Genomic DNA, 20,477 nt, shown 5'->3' with positions numbered 1-20,477 from the left:
CGCACTCTTTGGGGCCCGGGGGGCTCTGGGTCTCCTCTCCCCCCCCCACTGCCCATCCTGGGGGGGAAGCAGCCTCTGGGGACAGCCGTGGCCTCTCTCGTTCAAGGGGAGCCTCCTGCCCGCTCTTGGCAGGTTCCGGCTGTGTGCTGTTCCCCCCTTGGCGGCTGAATTGGCTGCCTGGCAAGGCTCTTTCCTGCTCCTGCCCAGCAGTCCTGGGTGGGGAGGGGTCTTCCTGCCCTGCTTCATAAGGGGAATCTGGTTGGTCAGCGGGGAGGAAGCCGGTACGACCCAGCCTGGCTGCCCCTGAGCATCAAAGGAGCCCCCCCACACAGGACCACGCCCCTCCTGTGCCCCCTCCCTCCCCCTCCTCTTGACCAGAACCTGGGGGGGGCGCTGGAGGTGTGGGCTGGAGAGGAGAGCCACGGAGGAGACTGTGAGGGAGACGGCCAGGATTCTGGATAGGGATCCCGGAGAGCTGCTCCCCAGGTGACGAGGGCGAAAGACGGCCAAGGCAGGCGGAGAGCGGCTGAGGTGGGGCGGGGCAGGAGGCCCAGCACCGCCGGACTGGCCCGTGTCTGTCCTCAGAGCCAGTCTCCACAATCTTCCCATGGACTTCCTGGTCCCCGTGGGGCTGCTGGCAGGACTTGGGGCTCCTTTCATTTCCTGTTCTGTCCGGCAAGGGAGACCCAGGACCTTCGGAAAGTGGCCCCACTGGGGTGTCCCCTTCCTCTGAGTGGCCACCCTCAGAAGGGGCCCCTGAGCTGCCTTAGGCTCTGGGGCCCTGAAGGAAACTCCCTGGTCCAGCGATGGAGCTCCTGAACTAGGAAGGAACCTGCTCCCTGCTGGAAGGTCTCTTCCAGGGGCAGATTCAGGTTGGGACGGGTGGCTCCGTTGTCCCCTGGGCTGATCCCCTGGGTGGGTGGGTGAGGCCTCTGGAAGATGCTCCCCCCTTAACTGAAGCCAGGAAGTCGGGCCCCCTGGGATGGCGGAGGACGTTTGGCCCAAACTGCCCGTTGGATCCGGCCAATTCCATAAGCTCCAGTCTGGCTGAGGCGCTCAGGCTGCCCTTGCCAGCCAGCGGCCTTTTGGGGTGGGTAAGGTGCGGCTGGTTGCAAACTCCTCCAGGCAAACCTCGGAGCCGCCTGCCTCCTGGTGCTGGAGGTTTCCAAGCAGAGGTGGGCAGTCCTTCGTCTGGTGTAGCCCTGGGCAGGGGGCTGGACTGGAGGACCTCCGGGTGCCTTTGGGTTTTTTAGGCGGCTGAGGAGCGAGTGGAGGCTGTGACGGGTCCCTGAGGAGGGCGGAGTCGAATGGCTGCCTGTGTGGCCGGCCTGTCCTTCCTGGGCCGTCTCGGGAGCGGCTGGGATGGCAGCCCCAGGGCTGGGCCTTTACCCACTAGCAGGCCCAGGAAAAAGAAGGGACCTCATCCCAGCCCTGCCCCCACGTCCCCCCAATGCCACGATGGTCGAGCAGGCCGGAGCCTCCCTGTGCCTTGGAAGAGAGGAAGGCCGGAGGCCGCAGGGGAAGGGGAGGCGCAGGGGGAGCAGCCGTCTCCTGGGGGCAAAGCCGCTTGGCCGGACAGCTGGGGCCCTCCGGCTGGGGGTGGGTGGGGCGGATGAGCTTCTGGCTGGGAAGGGCAGAGGGAGGCCCACGCCTGCGGCCCCCAGGGCAAGGGACTCTTCCTGCAGGGGCCCAGGAGGGAAAGGCTGAGCCACTCGGTCTCGCCCCTTTGGGAGCCCGTCCCCCGCTCGCCACGTTCTCCCGGGGCTGAAGGGTCTCTCTTCTGCTCAGGAGGGGGCTAGGCCTGGGGACGCCTCCTCTTCCCCTGAGCCTCCACGCGGCTGGCCCCAGCTGCCTTCGTGGGAGGGCTGCCCCGGACAGGTGCTTCCCTTCCCCAGGGAGGAGAGGAGGACCTTCCCATCCAGAAGGGGAGATCTGGAGTGGGAAGGGGCCCCGCGCACAGGGCCCCTGGCAGGCAGGCGGGCTGGTGCCAGGCCCTGCTGAGCAGCCTCCCGGGAGAGAGCCTGGTCTCGGCTGGCACAGGGGCCCTCGGCCGGGCAGCTTCCCCCCTGACCCTTCTGGAACACAGGGTGGACCAAACCGGCCCCTCCCCGCTCTGCCCCCGCTACTCCTGGAGGAGTCTTGATTGCACAGGAGGGAGGTGCCCACTTGGGCCCGTGAGGTGTGACGGGCTCTGTGCCAGCTAAGCAATTTGGAGCCACCTTGGTTGGCAGGTAGAGGCCTCTGATGAGAAGCACCGCCATCCTCGGTCACCTGACCTGATCCTGCAGCTGAGACACTCAGAGGCTGCCAGGAAGAGGCGGGGGGGGGGCGCTGATTGAAAGCGGCTCCCCCACCCACCCAAAGGGAGTGGGGGAGGCTGGCCTGCCTGGCGTAGCAACCTTACCCCAGAGCCACTGGCCAAATAACTGGGCTCTCAGGTACGGCCATTGGGGGCTCCCTAACTGTCGGTTTGGGGCTTTGCATGGGGCGAAGCCAAGCCCCCCCCCCGTCCCTCCTCCTCTTGGCAGCCCCCTGGTGGCTTCCTCGTTTTGTATAACTGGCAGCCGTTCACGTAATGTGGAGCTATGGTTCCATTTTCCTTCCTTCGGGCGATGCGTCATTTCCTTTCTATGTGCAGATAATTAAGACGGGGAGGGTTGAAGAGGAGGAGCAAACCTTTGGGTCCCACCTGGGCCGGGCCGGGCGTCCCCACAGAGACGGGGCTGGGGAGGGAGGGAGGGAGGGAGGGAAGGGCTGCTCCTGACCCCGCAGTCAGAGAACCAGCTGCCAAAGGAGGCCCTGTGCTCTGCCACTCACCCCCAAGGCTGCCCGAGAGCCCCTCGGCTTCAGCTGCCCGGCTCCGCCCGCCACCCAAGATGCTTGTCTGTGGGAAGATGGCCTTGGGAGACCCTCAGGGTCCAGGACCCAAACGGGCCCCCAGGCAGGGCCCGGCTGGCCTCTCCTCCGGAGAGGAATGGCTGCTGAGCAGTCAGTCAGGTTGTGCCAGCGAGGGGCCTTGGGTCGGGGCGGCCCTGGCCAGGAGCTGTGGCCCCTCTGCTCGCCCTGAGGGGCCAGAGGGCCAGGCCAGGACTGCCCCGCAAAGCTCCCTGCTGCCCCCAGGGCAGGCAGCCATGGCAGGGGAACTCCCTTCGGCTCCTTCTGGGCCGCTAAGTCCCCGGATGCTCCCCTGGAGTTTGCGCCCAGAGGTCCCCAAGACAGCCTGGTTCCTAGCCCTTGCCAGAAGGGGGCCCGGGCTCCTCCAGCGGCACCCAAAGAGGCCAGGCCAGGCCGGAGTAAAGGAGGGGGCAGCCTTGGCCCGCCCTTCCTGGCCCTGGCCAGCTTGGGTGGCACAGTGGCTGCTCTGGCCGTCCTGGTCCCCAGCCGTGAAGCCAGCAAAGAGCCCGGTTCCAGGTGGACTCAAGCCGGCCTCCTTTGCCTCCCTGCGGGTAGAGGGAGCCGGCTGGTGGGCTTTGCTCCCTCGGGCTAAGCGGGCAGCAGAGCTGCTTCCCACCAGGGCAGCCGTGCCAGGGAGCGTCCTCAGGCTGGGGCCTCTCCCGGGGCAGCTAACGGGTGGGGAGAAGGGGGCACAGCAGCCACCCCCCCTTGCTCTAGGGGGAGGGTGGTCCCCAGCCCTCCTTCACCGGCCTCTCCACCCCCCAGGACACCCAGAAGGCCAAGCAGTTCCTGCCTTTCCTGCAGCGGGCCGGCCGCTCGGAAGCGGTGGTGGAATATGTCTTCAGTGGCTCCCGCCTGAAGCTCTACCTGCCCAAGGAGACCTGCCTGATCACCTTCTTGCTGGCAGGTGAGCGAGGGAGGGGGGAAGGGGGGAGGGAGGGGGGGCTCAGTCCAGCTGGGGAAGCTCCCGAGAGGAGCCGGGCGGGGCAGCTGGGAGGCTCCCTCCGGCAGGGCTGAATTCCGCTTCAGGGCTCCGGATGAGGCTGGGAGGCCAAGGGGGCCCTCCGTGGGCTTGGGGCACACGCTTGCTTCCCCCGGGAGGGCTGCCTGAAGGGGCTGCTAGGGGCGGCCATTTGGAAGAGCCTCCTTGGCAGGGAGGGAACCGGTCCTGGTGCCTCCTCTGGGGCCCAGCCTGAGCCGACAGGGGACCTTCCCCGGGATCTGGCATTGAAGCCCTGGGGGCAGCTGCCCCGGGAGCCTCCCCACGCCCAGGCCCCGTGGGCCCCCTCGGTTCCTGGGCTGCGGAGTCCAGGGGTTGAGTCCTTCCAGGCGGGATGGAAGAGGAACAATGCAGCAGCCTTAAGGCAGCGTGGTAGCCCGGCCTCCTCCTCCTCCTCCTCCTCCGGGGCTCTCCAGGTGGCTGGCCGCTGCTCTCCTCCCAGGAATGACTGGGGGAGCGGGGTATAAAATGAGGGGAGGCCGGCAGGGCAGACCCCAAGACAAAAGCCTTCTGTGCATGCTCTGGGGCCTAATCTCCTTCGAAGCCCCTTGGTCCTGCAGCCCCGCTGGGACTCTGCCAAGGAGAAGCTGCGGCCCTTGGCTCTTCCTTACTCGATGCGCTGGGCTACTCCAAGGTGGCACATGAAAGGAAAACGCCATCGGTCAGCGGAGCACCTTTGCGAGCTGTCCAGCCGCCACAAAAAGCAGCTCTCGGCCACCCTAACCCATGAGAGCCCCGTCCTGGGTCCTAAGCAGAGCCATCCAAGTGGTCCCGGTGCCCAGCCTCTTCCGGAGCACCCCCTCGGCCTCTTTGGCCTCAGCCCCCTTCCCCACAGGGGTGGCTGGACGCTGGGCAGCAGCTGGGCCCAAGGCCAGCCCTCAGAAGAGGGGCCCTGGCAGCTCCCCCTCCCCCCACCCCTCCCTGAAAAAGGCTCCCCCCAGATAGGGTGGGGCCATGCCCCCAGGAGGGGGAGCTGACCTCATCACGGGTTGCCCCCCCCCATTCCTGGGGAGCAAAAGGCTTCACCTCTTCCCAGATATCTCCCCCCTGCTCCTCTTTTGGGGGTCTTCCCTGCTCCAGGCCTGGTGGGGGTGGGGTCTCTGCAGTCATTTGCAGCTAGTGGCCTGGAAGGGAGGGAGGGAGGGAGGGAGGAGGAAAAGGAAGGAGAAGGAAGGAGAGAAAAGGAGGGAAAGAGGGAGGAAGCCTTAAGCGGGGAGATGGTCGCTCCACAGAACGCTGCCTTGACCTGGACCTGAGGGTCAGAGAGGTTGAGGGGCAGCCATTGGCAGGATTCCCCCCCCCCGAGACCCCTGGAAGCCCCCCAGGGCCTCTCTGCCCCTCTCGCCCCAGACAGAATCAGGGTGGGGGTGGGGTGAGCCTCCCCTGCAGGACTGAGCTGGCGCTTCCTTCCTTCCTTCCTTCCCTGGGCAGGGTGGCCTCTCAGCTCTGTGCCCTTGAATGCCCCCCACACACACACCCCAGGCACAGCTGGCTTCGTGAGGCCCTCGGAGTGGGAACCAGATAGGGAGGGGCTCCCTCTCCTGCAGGCCCCACAGGTGAGGAGGGGCAGGGAGGCCATGTGGCTCTAAGCAGGTGGCCCCAGGGGGGGATTCTGGGCAAAGTGCCGACATGGCGCCTGCGGGCCTTGCCCGGGGGGCTCTTCCGAAGCGAGGAGTTGCCCGGCCCACGGGGCCCCTCCACCAGCTGCCATGTTATGCTGTGGCTGCTTTCCAGAACCCCCCCTCCCAGATTTTGGGGCTCCCTGCCTGGACCGGCCTTGGCCGCCCCCCTCCCCCCCCGTGCCGGCCTGACTGGGGCTGATGCCTGGGCAAGCCCTGATCACAGGCCCCCTTCTGCCTGATTGGTGGGGTGGTGGGAAGGGGCGTGGGCTGCGTGCCAGCCATCCAATCGTTTGGGGGCGTGCCCATGCCAGCCCCCCCCCACTGGCACAGGGGTGGGGAGCAGGCTCTCTGAGGAGGCCTCTTGGCTGTGGTGGGGGGGCTGCTCCTGGCCTTGGTCTCCTCCCACACAGCCCCCTCCCCAGGCAGGGCCTCCCTCCCTTGGGCTTCGTTGTCTCCTTCCTGCCCGCCCCTCCCCGGCATTGGGGTGATACCACCCCCTCCCTCCTGGTGCCCTCCCCTTCCTCTTGGCAAAGGCCGGCGCAGAGGCCAGGAGGAGGCAACGGGGGGGGGGGGCGCCTGGGCTCCTTCGTGGCCGTCTGGGCCTGATGCGGAGATACCTCGACTTGCCATCTTATTTATAATTAACTAATCCTAAAGTCAGTTGTACAAGACAAGAAAATGAGGCTCCTCGTTGCAGAGACGCTGGTATTTAAAGATGTTAATGTGCTAAAACTCCCACTCCTCTTGGAGGGAGGGGGGGAGGGAGGGAGGGGAGATGCCTCACGCGGAGAAAAGGCTGGCTGGTGGGGCCGGGCTGAGCGGAGGAGCCCCGGGGGCCCTGCAGGAGGCTCCGTAATGGGGCTCCTGGCCTGCCCGGCCCTTCATTGGGTGATACCACGAGTGGGGACGGGGAGCCGTAAGAATTGGCTTTACCTTCCTGATTGAATTCTAGTCTTATGGGATCCTGGGAAGGACTCCCCCCGTCCCCTCCCCTCCCCCCCCAGGGTCCCGCAGCCGGCGCCCTGGCTCTGCCCCCAGAGGGACCAACTCGGCTCCTTGGGGCCAAACCTCGCCTGTCTTTCGGGCACCTGGCTTGGCAGGAGAGGGCAGAGCAGGCTGGGCTGCTGGGCTTTGGCCAATGACCCTCCGTCCCAGGGTGTTAAGCAGTGCAGGCATCTCACACACACACACACACACACACACACACACACACCCCACTGGAAGTTTGAAGGTTTGTTAGCTATCGGTAGTGAGCAGGGGGTTGGACTAGATGCCCTCTAAGATCCCAGCCAAGCCATAGGTGAAGGGAGGAAGAGAAGATGAACCAGCTGACTTGTCCCTCCCACCTCTGAGGCTGCTGGGGGCTTCCATGCCCCCATTTCTCAGCTGGGGCTCTTGTTTCCTGCCCCAGCTGTACCCAGAAAGAGCAGGCCCTGGACTGAATGCCACCCTGTCCTCCCGTCCGTCCCCCGCATTGGGGTGGGGGCATGACATTTGCAGGCAGCACCCCCTGGCCCTTGTGCTGCAGAGGGGCCTCTGGAGGAGATCCCCACCCACCCCCGGTGGCCTTGCCCAGAAGGAAACCCGGCCCCAGGCCTTGGGGGGCACCCTGCTGCTGGGTCTAACCCAGGGCTGGGCCTTGTAGGGGCCTGGGAGCTGGTGGGTTGTCGGTCGTGCCCTGAATTCAGCCCCTCACCCAGCCGGGCAGCCTGAGAGAAGCAGGCGGGGCGCAGGCGACCCGTGCCCTGTGACCACGGAGAAGGGCCACCGTTGCTGGGCTGGGCTGGGCCCCTCGCACGTGGGAACGCCTGGCCCTGCTTTTGGGGCGCTGGGGCCCTCCCCCCGTCCTGGAGAGAAGGGGGGAAGGAGGGTTTTGCCTGGCGAGGGCAGAGCCAGGAAGGGCCCCAAGGGACAGCTGAGCCCTGCCTGTCCCTCCCATGGCCTTTGCACGGCCCTCCTGGGGTCTCTGGGGCAGCTCCCCAACAGAGGAGGGCTGGAGGGAAGCTCCTGGCTGCTGCTGCTGCTGCCGCCGCCGCCGCCCTTGTTTGGGACCCCCCCGAGTCTGCCTGCCCTCCCCCAGGCCTTCAGGGCGGCCGCCTGTTCCCCTGGGAAGGAAGGGGGAGGGGGGGAAGGGCTTGTAGGGGGGGGTCTTCCCCTCGTTCTTCGGGTTGATGGGACGAAGGGCTGGAGGGGAGGCCCAGCATGGAATCGAACATCTGGCTTCTTCTCTGGGAAGCTCCGCCCATCGCCCGGGGAGAGGCTGGTGGGGGGAGGGCTGGCTTGGGGCGATGTGGGGGAGTCAGCGCTGTGACGCAACTGCCCCAAAGGCCAATGCAGTGAGGAGCTCTGGGGCTCCCTCGTTGGGGGCCTGCAACTCGGACCAGGCCGCCTTTGGAGCACCGTCTCCGGTTCTGGGCCTCGCACGGAATTAGGAATTTGGAGAAAGGCAGAAAGTTCAGAGGAGGGCACCGCTAGTCCTCGAATTGCGACCGGTCCTTTCCTGACCACAGGCCAGGAGGGGGCGCTCTATGGCCTGGGAAGCGCTTTCGGCTGCTAGGAAATGCTCTCCCCCCCCCCAGCTACCTGGCAAGCGGAGTGCACCATGGGTTGTGGTCTCTTGTAACTGGGGTTCCCCACTGCTTTGCTGGAATCGCTTAACGACTGCCATAAAGAGGGTCAAAGAGTCAGGCCCAGTCAGGCGGGGGTCTCCCCCTGGGACAACCACAAAACCCCGGTACCAACTGTGCCTGGGTGCGCTCCAGCTGACCGTGCCCTTTGGGGGAGCTGCAGTGCTGCCCGCCTGCCCTGGCCTGACCCGCCTGGGCTGATGCCACGCTCGGCCTCCTGTCCTTGCGCTCCTGGCTGCCTCCTGGACTAGGAGTGCCCGTGCTGCCCCTGGCGGGCGGTCCCCTCCCTTCCCCTGGCACAAACCCCAGGAAGGGCCGCGGGTGTCCTCTGGACCCCTTGGCCGTGGGGCAGCCCCCTCCCTCCCTCCCTCCGGGAAGGCGGTCTAAGCTCGTCTTTTGCTCCTCTCTGCGCCCCAAAGGTGGTCTGTTTTCAGACTTTGATTCTGGCACAAAGGGCTTCCGGTGGCTGGTGCTGCTGCTGCTGCTGCTGCTGCTGCTGCTGCAGCGGCCCTCTGAGGGCAAGGGAGCCTCCCCTTGCCCCACATGCCCCTCCCCCCACCGCCTTCCCCGGGCAAACCGGCCCCCAGCCCGAGGAGGAGGAGGAGGAGGGGGCTGCCTGGAGGGGATGGGCATCCAGCAGGCAAAGGTGACCCTGCGGATGCAGCCCGGGTTGCGGTGCAGGTGCACGCTGCGGCTCTCCCTCCTGGCGCCTCCATTGCTGGGATGGCAGCCTTGCGCCCCACCGCATCGCCCCTTGCGGGCTGCCATCTGCTCGGGATGCGGCTGCCTGCAGTTTCCCCCGAATCTCCTTCCTTCGGTTCGGTTCCTCTCCAGTGCTCTGCTGCAGGGCTGGGATTTCTCACGCTCTCCTTCCTTCCTTCCTTCCTTCCTTCCTTCCTTCCTTCCTTCCTTCCTTCCTTCCTTCCGGGGAGAATCGCACAGCCACCCCCCAGACCTCCCCACTTCACCTTCCACGAGCAGTGAGGGGTGCAGAATGCTCCAAATCTGATGGCGCCCAATGAGATGGATTTCTTAAAATGATCCCTTATTTATGGTCCCAGATCTGCAATTCCCCCACCTCCCCCTTTCTGCCTGCCAACCGGGGGTGGGTGGGGGTGGGGGCTTCCCTGCTCCCTGCCAAGGCTCCGGCGGCCCTGATCCCCCCGGCTGCTGCCTGCTGCACCGGCCCAGGGCTGCCTGGGCTGCCTGCCTGCGCCTCTCGCTTGGGCTGCCCTTCACTTTCTGTGGTCGCCCCGGGCTCTCCGGAATCTCCCCGGCCCCCCCCCAGGCCCACGTGTGTGTGTGTGTGTGTGTGTGTGTGTGTGTGTGTGTGTGTGTGTGGAGTGGATGCGGCCTCTCTCCAGCCGGCAGCTGCCCCATGTTCTTGGAGGCTGCTTCTCTGTAGAAGAAAGGGGGCCGGGGGGCTCCCTCCCCCTCCCTTCTGCTCCCCCTCCTCCTGGCATGGCTGCCCACATCTGTGCCCCTTGCCTGCTCCCCTCCCCCTGGATCAGTCTGCTGACCCAAACTGACAAACCCCCGAGCAAGCAGGGGACCTTGGGATCCTTTGCTCGCTCTTCCTGCCCTCTCCATCCCGGGGAGCCCCCTCCCAATTTTGAGGCAGGGGGCAGCCTGCCTGCTGGAGCTGGTGGGGGGCGGGGGGTTAGTTTGCCCCCAGCCCAGACTGGGGGAGATGGAGCTGCAGGGGACGGGGTGCCCTTCCCGGCTGCCCAGTGCTCCCCAGGAGGGAGGAGGGGGGGCGAGGGGGGGTTTCCTGCGGCCAGCAGCTTCCTTCCCTGCTGCTGCCACATCAGCACTTCCTCGCCGGGAGCAGCCGGAGCGAGCGGGGCATGCGCTGCCCGGTGCCAGCTCGCAGGGTGCCGAAGAGCCTCCTAGGCAAAAGGGGGTGAATCTGTGACAGGGCCGGGTGCCACCTTTCTGCCACCCCAGGCACTTTGCTCTGTCGCTCCAGCGTTTCCTCTGGTCCCGAGAGCCGGGTGGAAGCAGAGGCAGCCTGCCTGGCTGGGGCAGCCCTTGCCCAAGGCCCCGTTTCCCCCTGAACAGCCCCTTGTCCTCCCGGCTGACTGACCACATCCTGAAAAGGGCCCTAAAGTCAGTGGAATTTCCCCCCAAATAAGGTGATAAAAGCTCAGTTGCAAATAACCGCAAGGAGAGGAGAAAATGGAACGGAGTGGAGGAAGCCAGTTGAAATTTGCAGATGCGACCAAGCTGGTTGGAATAGCCGCCACGATGGGCTGGAGATCCAGGAGGACACGGGGCCCAATCCAGGAAAGTGCCGGTCAGTGGCAAGAGAAGAGCACAGGCGAGGAAAAAGCAGGTGCCCAGGTATGGAATAGGTGGCACTGGCTCAACGGCAGGAACGGTGAGAGGGACCATCTCTCAGTCCATAGGAACCCGCCACGTGCTGCAGCGGCCAAACAAGCCAACGCAGTCCGAGGCTGCCTTCACAGGGATGGGCCCCAGATCAACCCGTGAAGCCTTGATGCCACTTCATGCGGCCTTGGAGGGCCAAGTGGGCGAGTGCCCAGGGCAAAGAAGATGCCAAAACTCTGGCAAGAGAGCAGAGAAGAGCAACCGAGTGGATTAGGGGGCTGGAGGCTGAAACGGAGGAAGGACGGCTGCAGGACGGGGGGTCCAGTTTGATGAAAAGAAGGACTGGGGGGGACACATCATAGCCGTCTTCCAGTACTTGAAGGGCTGCTCCAAAGAAAAGGGGGGGCACCTCTGCTCCAAGGCCCCCGGAGGGCAGCAGGACAAGAAGAAGCAGCGGATGGAAACGAGTCCCGGAGAGCAGCAACCAGGACCTGAGTGCGGAATCCCTGGCCGGGTTTCTCTCCGGGGCTTGGGGGCCCTTAACAGCCGCTTCTCCAGAATGGTGTCGGGGCTCCTGCTTGAGCAGGGGTTGGACTAGAGGACCTCCAAGCTCCCTTCCAGCTTTGTTATTCCGTTAGTTAGGAGCTGGATGAGAATAAAGAGGGCAGACTCCGGCTTTGATCCTCCTTCCCAGCCGTTTGGTGTAGCCATAGGAAGCCCTTTGGTTGTCGTCTTTGCAGCCGAGTAGCAGCACGTTGCCTCCTCTGTATGACACCTGGGTCTCTGCGTGCGCACACACCTGCGGGGCCCTTGACCAGGAGGGGGGCAGAGGCTTCCATGCCGACCCACCCCTCTATCCCGCCAGGTCCCTCCGTGGCTTGGATTCCCCCCTCGGCCACCCCAGCCGCATCCCGTCCACTGCCAGGCTGTATCTTGGACACCTTTTTCAAAGTTTGGGCCCCTTTGGGGGTCAGTTATTCAGCCCCTGGTGCCCAACCTCCCCTTGGGAAGGGCAGACAAGGAGAGGAAGCTGGAAGCTGGCAGAAGGCGCCTCTTCAGACCCCTCCAGCCCCACCAAGGGAAAGAAGGGGGCAGGCTGGAACCCGGGGCCTGGACAGGACGCCTCTTTTCATTCAAGGAGCATCTCGGGCCGAGCGACCGGCATCCTGAGGTGCCCTAGGAAGCAGCCGGGGATTTGGCTGAGCCCTCCCCTCTTCCACAAGGGGAGAGAAGGCCACCGAAGCCGGCTCTTGAAAGACTGTGATCCCTTGAAAGCAGTCGGGTGGCTCCGCAAGGTCTGCTGAGAAGCCACCTTTCCTAGGCTTAAGTTTATGTGGTGGACCTTTCCTAATCGACCGGGGGAATGCTTGAGGTATACGGTGTCCTGATTCCAGCCACGCGTTTGACCAAGTGCCCTGTGGCATTTGTGCCAGCTGTTTGGCTGTTCTTTGCCCGGCCTGGCAAGGTTGAGGAGAGGTGAAGGAGCTGCGGCCTGGCTAAAGGGAGTGGGGGCGAATGCCGTGCTGCGGGGCTGGGCTGCGGCTCCTCTGCTTCTCCAGGCGTCGATTAATAACTTCATTAAGAGTCATTAAGAGGCAGAGGGAGTTCTGATGAGATTTTAGATGACACAGAACCGACCGGCATTTCTGCTCTCTCAGAAAACACACTTGTGACGGCGTTTTTAAGCCATGTTTAGCCAAGTCTAGCCAGCCGGTGTCCCGGGGCCCCTTCCTCCGAGTCGGGAGGTTGACAGATTTCCCAGTTACCTGGGATTGTCCTCTGGTCACCTCCAGGCCGAATGGAGCCCAAGCTCCTTGCCAGATGACCGGCGCCATGTGCTCCACATCGAGTTCGGCATCTGGGTCTCCGAGTGCGGGGCGGCTTCCCAGAGGTTGTATTAATACTCACATAAGGATTGGAAACAAAAACAAAGCTATACCAAGGGAACTGGTGCGAGTTTTAAAAATCTTCCCGTTTCTTATGTTGCCAGCGTAGGAAATCCAACGTTCACCGCTTTCCAAACATGGTCCAGTGGATCCATAACAACATTTTCTGACGATTGGCTTTCCTTTTAAGCAATAGGAAGCGCGTATCACTTTTTTTGAAAAAAAGCCCAGACCCACTGATTTCCCAAAATCTGACATTCCAGTTTTTCCTTCTCGAAATCAAATAGGTAACTGGCCCTTCCTGCACTTTTAAGTACTGTGCAAAACCGAACGGGCGGCTCCCGTGCAGACCCAGCCCCTCCGCTGCCCCCCTTGGAGGAAGCTGCAGGTGCCCAGGAGAGGCGGGTGGGGGGCTGCCAGGTGGTTTTGAACCTTGTGAGCCTCCCCTTTTGCACTGTCCCTCCCGATGCCTGGCCCGGCCTCCTCTTCCTTCAGGGTTTGCCCCCCCACCCCCACCCCCCCAGCCTCTGCCCCAGCCCTCCAGGGCCAGAAGGAACCCTGCCTTGCCCGTGACAAGGGCTGCTTCTCTGGTGTGGCCACCCTTTCAAAGTAAGCCTGCTCTCCGCCGGTCGCCCGGGGCCGAGGGAAAAGCAGGACGCCCGGCACGGAGAGGCACTCAAAGCCCCCAGGGGAGGGAATGGTGTCTGTGGCGGGGAAGGACCCATGGAAAGTGGGGGGTCTTGCCAAAGAGTCCGTATAGGGTGGCAAAACCAAACCAACGGGCAACCCAAGTAGCTGGGCCTGGAGGCCCCGGACTCCTCTGCGCCCTTGTGAGAAACTTGTTTCTCTGCCCGCCTTGGCCAGCTGGTCGGCCCCCGCCCTCCCCCCCGGCTTCCCTTGAATCGCCCTCAGGGCCTCCTCTGACTCTGCCGCCCTAGAGGCTGCCCCCGCCCCCTTCTTTTCTTTAGGTAAAGCCCTGCGTTTTCCTCACTCGCGTTTTATTCCGTGGTTTTCATCTGACTGTGGAAGGCAGAACTTTGGGGGCTGGTTCTGTGCCCCTGGCTGGCCACTTCGCCCCCTTGTCACCTTCCGGCTCCTCTTGGACCCACTGGGTGCTCAGGGGCGATTCTTGGCTGTGCCTGGGCGACCCGGATGGGTGGCCTCCAGCGGCCAGGCCTGTCCCCGCTGGGCCTGAGGGCGACCCTCTCTGGATGGCCTCCTCCTCCTCCTCCTCTGCCCTTGGGGAGCACAGTGGGGGGTGGAGGAAGAAAGGGGTCTGGGGTCTGGTGCTCCTGCGGAATAACACGGGGGGTCTAAGCACCTGGTCCCCACGGCTCTGGCTTTCTTCTGACCGGCCTGCAAATGGCGGGATGGTTGTGGGTGACGGAGGCCTCTCTCTCCCTCTCAGGCATCGAATGTCCCCGTGGAGCCCGGAACCTGCCAGGCCTGGTCCAGGAAGGGGAGCCCTTCAGCGAAGAAGCCATGCTGTTCACAAAAGAACTGGTGCTGCAGCGAGAGGTAGGAGGGCGGCCCTCCATGCGTCTCTGCGCCTCGACTTCGCCTCTTTCCCACCTGCCCACTCGGCTGCCTTTCTCTGCTCGCTCCCGATGCCCTTTGTGAGGCCGGGGTGGTGGGGAGGGGCAGAATCTCCCTTGCTGCGATGGAGGGTCTTCCCAGCTCTCTTGGCCTCGGCCTCTTCCTCCACGCTTGGCCCGCAGGGCTTTCTGCCCTCGGCTGCCCGCTTCAGAAGGGCTGGGTGGAGGGGCCAGGCGTGGGGCTTCCCTCTGCCGCTGCCGTCACACCCCGTCCCTGCCTTGCGGCCTGCCTTGAGGTTGCGGGGGCCCCGAGGGGCCGCTCAGGTCGGTTTCAGGCAGCAGGCCCAGGTGGCCACGACCTCCAAGGTGCCTTTGCAGGCTGCCGGCCGGCCCGTGGCTCTCGGGCTTGACCATTTGGGGCCAGTTCCACGAGTGGGGGGCAGGCTTCTGGGCGTGGGGCGAGTGAGCGACCCCGAGGGGTCAGTCCTGGGAGAGGGTCCCCTGCGGTTGGCCAGGCCGGGAGCAGCCCAGCAGACCCCTGAGGGGGAGGGGGCCTTCCATGCACGGCCGGCTGCTGCTTTCTCCGCAGGCCCACCCAGCCTGGGCCGGTTTCCTGGTTTGCAAAGCGCGGGGAGGGGCAGAGTTCCAGGTGACATAGGGGGTGAGTGTGTGTGTGTGTGGGGGGGGTTGTGTGGACCCGCCCTCTCTCCCTAGAGCTGCCCATGAGAGGATGCAGCCCCCCAGGCCCCTCTTCCCTTCCCAGAGGGAGCCGCCCGGCAGAGCTGGCCTAAAGGGAAGGGGGAGAAAGTAGGGCCGTTGCCTGCCCCTCCCCATTTCTTTCGCCCTCCCACTGGGGACACTGCCTCGTCTCCCCCAAGGGCCTCGCCCGCTTTGCCCCTTACACCTCCTGCTCCAGGTGCTTCAGCCCGCGCTTCCCGGACCCCCCCCTCCCCAATCAGACGCTGGGCTTCCCCCTTTGGCCCCCTCCCTTACTGACCCCTTGGTTTCTGTCCCCTTTTGGGGGCTCCTCAAATTCTGCCTGCAGGATCTCCCCATTCGGCTCGCCCCCCGGTTTCCTTTTGCATTAACCCCTTTGGGGCGTGGCTGGAGCCCCCCCGGCCCGTCTTGTTGCTCTCAGCCTGAGCCCTGCCTGCTTCTGCGAGAGGGAGGGAGTTGCGTCCTTCGAACAGCCCCTATTGCTGCTTTCCCCACCCGCCTTTGTGGCCTTCCGTTGTCCACGGAGCCTCCTGAGGGGCCTGGCTGTCCGTCCGTCCGCCTGACCTGCTCCTCCCTCAGCTGGCAGATCAAGGCCCCTCCCTCCCCCCCCACAGCCCCCCTTGCAACCTCGGAGGAGCCCCCCCCTCTTTCCTCACAAACCGTCCAACCAGCCCTTTCCCCACACCTGCACTTCCCCTCTTGCCCCTCCCTGAACTGGCTGGCCCGGCGGGAGGTGGGGGGGAGGGGCTGGTGGGGGGGAGGGGCTGGTGGGGGGGAGGGGCTGGTGGGGGGGGGTCCAGCCATTGGAAACCATGGTTTACCTCTGGCCTCCTCGGCTCCTGTCTGCAAGGCTGCCTTGAATCTGGGCAGCCAAACGAACAGATTAAACACAACGGGTGCACCGACGGGTCGGGGGGGGGGAGGGGGGGCAGCCAGGCCTAGTGGTTAAGGCACCAGGCCAGAGCCGGCAGATCGAGAGTTCAAGTTCCGCCGTGGCCAGGAGGGCCAGCTGGGGGGCCTGGGGCCGGCCCCTCCCCCTCGGCCCAATCCATCTGCGGGGGAGGGGTGCTGTGGTCTTGAGTTATTTGTGAAAGGAATAAAGGCAGGTTAGAAATAAACAAAGTGACTTTCAGCTTTGACCCATCCCCCCCCCCCGCTCTCATTTCCATTCCCCCCTCTTGCCCACGAGGCCCCTTTCTGCCCCCCGACCCCCGGGATCCCCGCTTTCCTGCCCCCCTTTCCCTCCCCTGAGCAGCCTGGTGGCCCTTTCAAAGCAGCTGCCTCCTTCCCCTCCCTCCACATCCTTTGTGGGGGGGACCTTCATCTCCCTTCGCCCCCCACTTCATGGTCCACATTGCTGGGAGACCCCCCCTTCTTTCCTGCTTTTTGATCCCCTTTTCTCTTCCACCCAAAACGAAGGGAGGAGACACACACACACACACCCCCGCATGGCTCTTCCCAGCAAGCCGTCATAATTATGACTCTCTTACTGGCACATCTAATTCAGCCATTAACCGCCTTTAACCGAAGCAGCCCCTGACTTGCCCCGTCTCTGGTGGGGAAACTGGAGAGAGACAGCGAGACCCCCCGCTTTCTTTCCTCCAGCCGTTTGTCCCTCCTTCCGTGAGGAGGAGGGCTGCTCCCCCTGGAGGTCCTCCTCCTCCTCCTCCTCCTCTTCCCTGCAAACCCCCCATCTAGCACTGATAACGTTACCTACTTGGGTAACAAAACTGATGCAAAAAAGCAACTAAGCTCAGAGAGCAGCGAGGACGCCACAGTCCCCCCGCTGCTCCTCCGCCTACCACTGGCGCCTCTGCTCCTTTCGGCTCCCCCTCAGGGACCCCCACCCAACCTGAAGTCCCTGGCTCTCCCCAGGGTCCCCTCCCCCGAGGCCAGGGGAGCTCCTCTCCTTCTTACCCTGGGATGGGGGGGTGGGGGGCGTCCAGCATCCCAGGGGAGGGCCAAGGGGGCAGGCTCAGGGGGTAGCGATTCTGCCACCCGGGCACAAGGGCCGCCTGGCCAGACTCCTGCCCTCCACCCTTTGCCTCCTGCCAGACCGCCCCCCTCCCCCGCCCCTCTGCCAGAACCAGGGCCTTCCCTCCTGCGGACTTTCTCCAGGGCCGGTGGGCAGGGGTGAGGGGGCAGCTCCCGGAGGAGGGTTGATTCTCCCCGCGGAAAGTGCGGGGAAGGGAGGGGAGGGGCGGCCTTTCCCAGGGGGCTCCAAGGGTCCCTGGCTGCGGTCCGGTGGAGGTGCAGCAGCTACGGACCAGGCTGTCTGGGGGAGGAGAACAGGGTCCCGGTGCCCCGCTCTGCCCACACTAGGGAACCCTCCCCCCTCTGGCCAAGGCCCCTCCTCCCAGGCAGGCCCTGGGGGCGCAGGGGCTCCCACGCTGGGCCAGAGAACATCAGCGGGGGGCTTCCTTCCTTCCCCCATGATGGTTTGTCTGCCGATCCAGGGAGTCAGTGAAGGCAGGGAAAGGGCAGCCCCCTGGCTCTGCCCCCCCCCCCGGGCCCCTGCTGCAGCCCCCACCCCCACAAGAGCAGGCCATTGACCCGGGGGCCCTGGTGGTCCTCCCGCCCTTTGCCGCCCCAGGTTTAGGGCTGAGCGCTCGGGGCAAGGCCTCCGCCTCCAAAGTGCCCCAAAGACTCCGGGCCCCCTCGGGGACCCTGGTGAGGCTCTGTTTCTCCTCTGCTTGGAGGGCTGGACCTTCCCCAGGGGGACGGCAGCAGCTCCAGGCACCAGCGGGCGTGGGGCAGCCTCTGGCCTGGACGTGCCGCCCCCCCCCCCCCAGCCCAGGGTCCCTCCTTCCTCCATTGGCTTCAAAGGATGCCACAGATAAGAGGCAGGGGCTCCACTGGGGGCAGGCGAGGGGTGGCCGCTATTTTTAGAAGGAACCTATTGGAGGTTGGGAAAATCACCGGGGGGGAGGGGGGCATCATTGCCCCCAGGGCCAGGGAGGGGGATCTTCCCCAGCTGCGATAATGAAATGCCCGCAAGGCACCCTCCCGGCTCAGCGAGCGCCAAGGAGGTTCTCCATCCATCCATCCATCCATCCTGCCCGGGGGCAGACGGGGCTGCAGGGAGGGGAAATCCAGGGACCGTGAGGGGCTCATCCGGGCAAGGGACACCCAAACAGGGCGGAAGGTTTCCCATGACCCAGTGGGAAGGAGGAGAGGCAGCCGTGGGCGTTGGCCCTTCCCATTCTGGTGCCCCTTCCCGCGTCTGGAGCTGGCTGGGACTCCTGGGGAAGAGCCGCCGGGGCTCCGAGGGGCATCCTGGCCGGGTGGGAGGAAGCGCAGGAGGGTCCCACTTCCTTCGTGAAGTGAACATACATCGGGGGCCATTTGGGGCCACGGGCCCCCTGCCTTCCCTGTGGGAGACCCTGCTGCTGCTCCGTCCTCCGGCGGTCTGGGGGAGGGGTTGGTTTATAAGTCCTTGGCTTGGGAGAGGACCGAGGGGGGAGGTTCCCACCTCTGGAGGAGGCTCCACTGGGCTGCTCAGGGAGGCCGCCCCCTTCGCCCTCCCCAGCCTGCCCGCCCGCCTGCCCGCCTGCCAGTGGCTGCAGCCTTGGCCTGGGTGTTTCAGCCCCCCTGGGGCTAAGGCGGAGGGGGGCAGGGGAGGGGCAGAGAAAGCGAAGAATTGCAAGGCGCATGGAGGGGTCGCCTGCTGTGGAAAGATGCTCCCCAGAGGCGGAGAGGGGATGGCCTAAGATGTGCCAAGGAGGGTAGAACGTGGCATCTGGGGTGACGGAGGCAAGGAAAATGGCCGTCCGCAAGGGAGGGTCTCTGCCCACTCGTTCTAGGGGGGAGAGAGAGAGAGTCGGGGGAGAGAAGTGGGCAGGGCTCCTTAAGAAAAGAAGCCAGAGAGGAAGAGGAGCATGACGCCGGAAGCGGGGAGGAAGGGATGGCCGTAACAGGAGGCCTGAGGACAAGGGCTGATGTGGCAGGCAGGGGGGCAGGAGGTCCTCCGAAAACAGAGGTGGGCAGGCAGAGGACGGAGGGAGGGAGGGCGGTGTCGGTCCGTCCGTCCCCTTTTCCTGCCTTCCATTGCTGGCCCCGCACGATGCTTTCCGGGCTGCTGGTTCCCAGAGGGAGGAGCAGGAGGAGCACCTGGGGGAAACCATCCAGGGACTTGCTGGTGAAGAGGCCCCGCCCTCGCGGATTCCCACGGCCTCCCAGGCCTCCCAGGTTCAGTGGCCACAAACGCCGGCTAGGGAGCTTACGGGGGAGGGGGCTTGGGTTGCCTTCCCTACTCTAGCATGGGCTGCCCCCCGCTGAGCCCAGACCGCCTTGGCCCTGGGGGTGGGGGCTGCAGGGCCCTCCCTCACGGAAGGCGGAGGAGAGGAGCCCCTCTCCACCCGGGGCGGCCTGGCCCTTTGGCGGGGGGCTGGGTTCAGCTGACTAGCAGCTTCCGACCTTCAGAGGTGGCCGGGGGGGCTGTTCTGAGGCCCTCTTTCTCCAGGAGCTTTCAGTTCATTCGAGGCCGATTTCGGGGAAGGAGATACGGATTTTAAGCAGTTGCGTGCTGGGTCTGTCTGGGGGGGTGTCTGTCTGTCTGTCTGTCTCCGCCTTCCTTCCGGTGCCCGGAGGCTGCTGGCATCGGTCCTGCCCGGCAGGGGCTCTCAGGGACTCTGTCAGCGGTAAATCCTGAAGTGATGCTGATGTTAAAAAAATTACAACCCTCTGAACACCATAAAATATGGAGATTAAAAACAGTAGATCAACGTTTAAAGTTATCTCGTGCTTCTCTGTTTGCCACCGTGTTATCTCGAGGGGGGGTTCGGAGCTGTCCAGCCCCCTCTCGCTTCTGCCAAGGTGGTCGGTCTGCACCCCTTGCCCCCTTGCTTTGGGGGCACCGAGATGCTCTCTGCGGGGGGAGGAGCTGCGGCATGGCTAGCCGGACCAAGGAGCCCCCCATCAGCTGAGGTTGAGAGGAAGGGGGGCAGGGAAGCAGAAGCAGTAGGAAGGAAGGGATTCTGGGGGGGGCTTCCTCCCACTCTTTGTGCCCTGCTCCGAGATGCCTTGGCCTTGGGGGGACACTCACCTGGGGGCCCGACACCCCCTGTCAAGGCACCCCTGACTTCTGAGCTAATTGGAGCGGCTTAATTGCCTGTTTGAATCCACTATCCCTTAATCTGGAGCACGGCTAGTTTTCTCTTCCGTTTTATTGTTTTACTGGTGCTGATTATAATTATGGTGAATGGTTTGGACGTTTGTTGTGATGTTGGGTTTTGCTCTGGGTTTTGGTGGGGCGATGAACCAAGCCAGCGAGGAAGAGCAGAGCCGGGGCCCGAGAGGGATTGGGGGTGCACGGGGCCCTGCTTGGGCGGGGAACCCCCTCTCTCTCCCCCCATCCCCCCACACATCCCCCCTGCCTGGGCCCACCTGTGCACCGCTCCTCCCCTCTGCATCCACACAACCTCCTGAGCCTGTGACCAGGATGTTGACCCCAGGGCCGCTTGTGCGGAGCGGGGGGGGGGTGTCCTCTCACCGCTTCCCCTGGCCGGACTCCTTGACTCTCTGGCCGGAGAGTGCCCCCCCCCCCGCCTTCTGTGCCGCCTGGACGCCCAGCAGCAGCAGCAGCAGCAGCAGCAGCAGCCAGGGAGTCGGATGCTGTGGCAGCTGGCCCCCCTCCCCCGCCCCAGCCGTCAGCTGCGGAGTCAGCGTTCAGAGGAGGGAGGGAAAGAGCTGGCTCGGCCGCTTCCCTTCCGGCCCTTTGTAGGGACTGGCAGCAGCAGAGCTTCTGAGGCCACGGCGGCCCTCCCCTCCCTCCCCCCTCCCTCCCCTCCCCTCCTGCCCTGCCTGCCTGCCTCCTTCAGGAGGGGGAGCTGGAGACCCAATCCCAAATCCCTAAGTGGGGTTTC

At 64.8% G+C, this 20,477-nt stretch overlaps 1 protein-coding gene across 1 annotated transcript in view; it reads left to right on the top strand.

Moving 5' to 3' along the window:
- The window catches only part of SND1 (staphylococcal nuclease and tudor domain containing 1), an 86,539-nt gene that overhangs the window by 52,334 nt on the left and 13,728 nt on the right, over nt 1-20,477 (top strand). Inside the window, exons 15-16 of the mRNA XM_087935456.1 lie at nt 3,661-3,802; nt 13,770-13,879. Of these exons, the coding sequence (XP_087791582.1) occupies nt 3,661-3,802; nt 13,770-13,879 (252 nt within the window). The remainder of the gene's footprint in view (nt 1-3,660; nt 3,803-13,769; nt 13,880-20,477) is intronic.

Source organism: Pseudonaja textilis, chromosome 5, assembly GCF_049901715.1.
Source record: "Pseudonaja textilis isolate UNSWEBS1 chromosome 5, rPseTex1.2, whole genome shotgun sequence".
NCBI classification, from domain to species: domain Eukaryota; kingdom Metazoa; phylum Chordata; class Lepidosauria; order Squamata; family Elapidae; genus Pseudonaja; species Pseudonaja textilis.
This window is presented reverse-complemented; position numbering and strand designations above follow the sequence as displayed.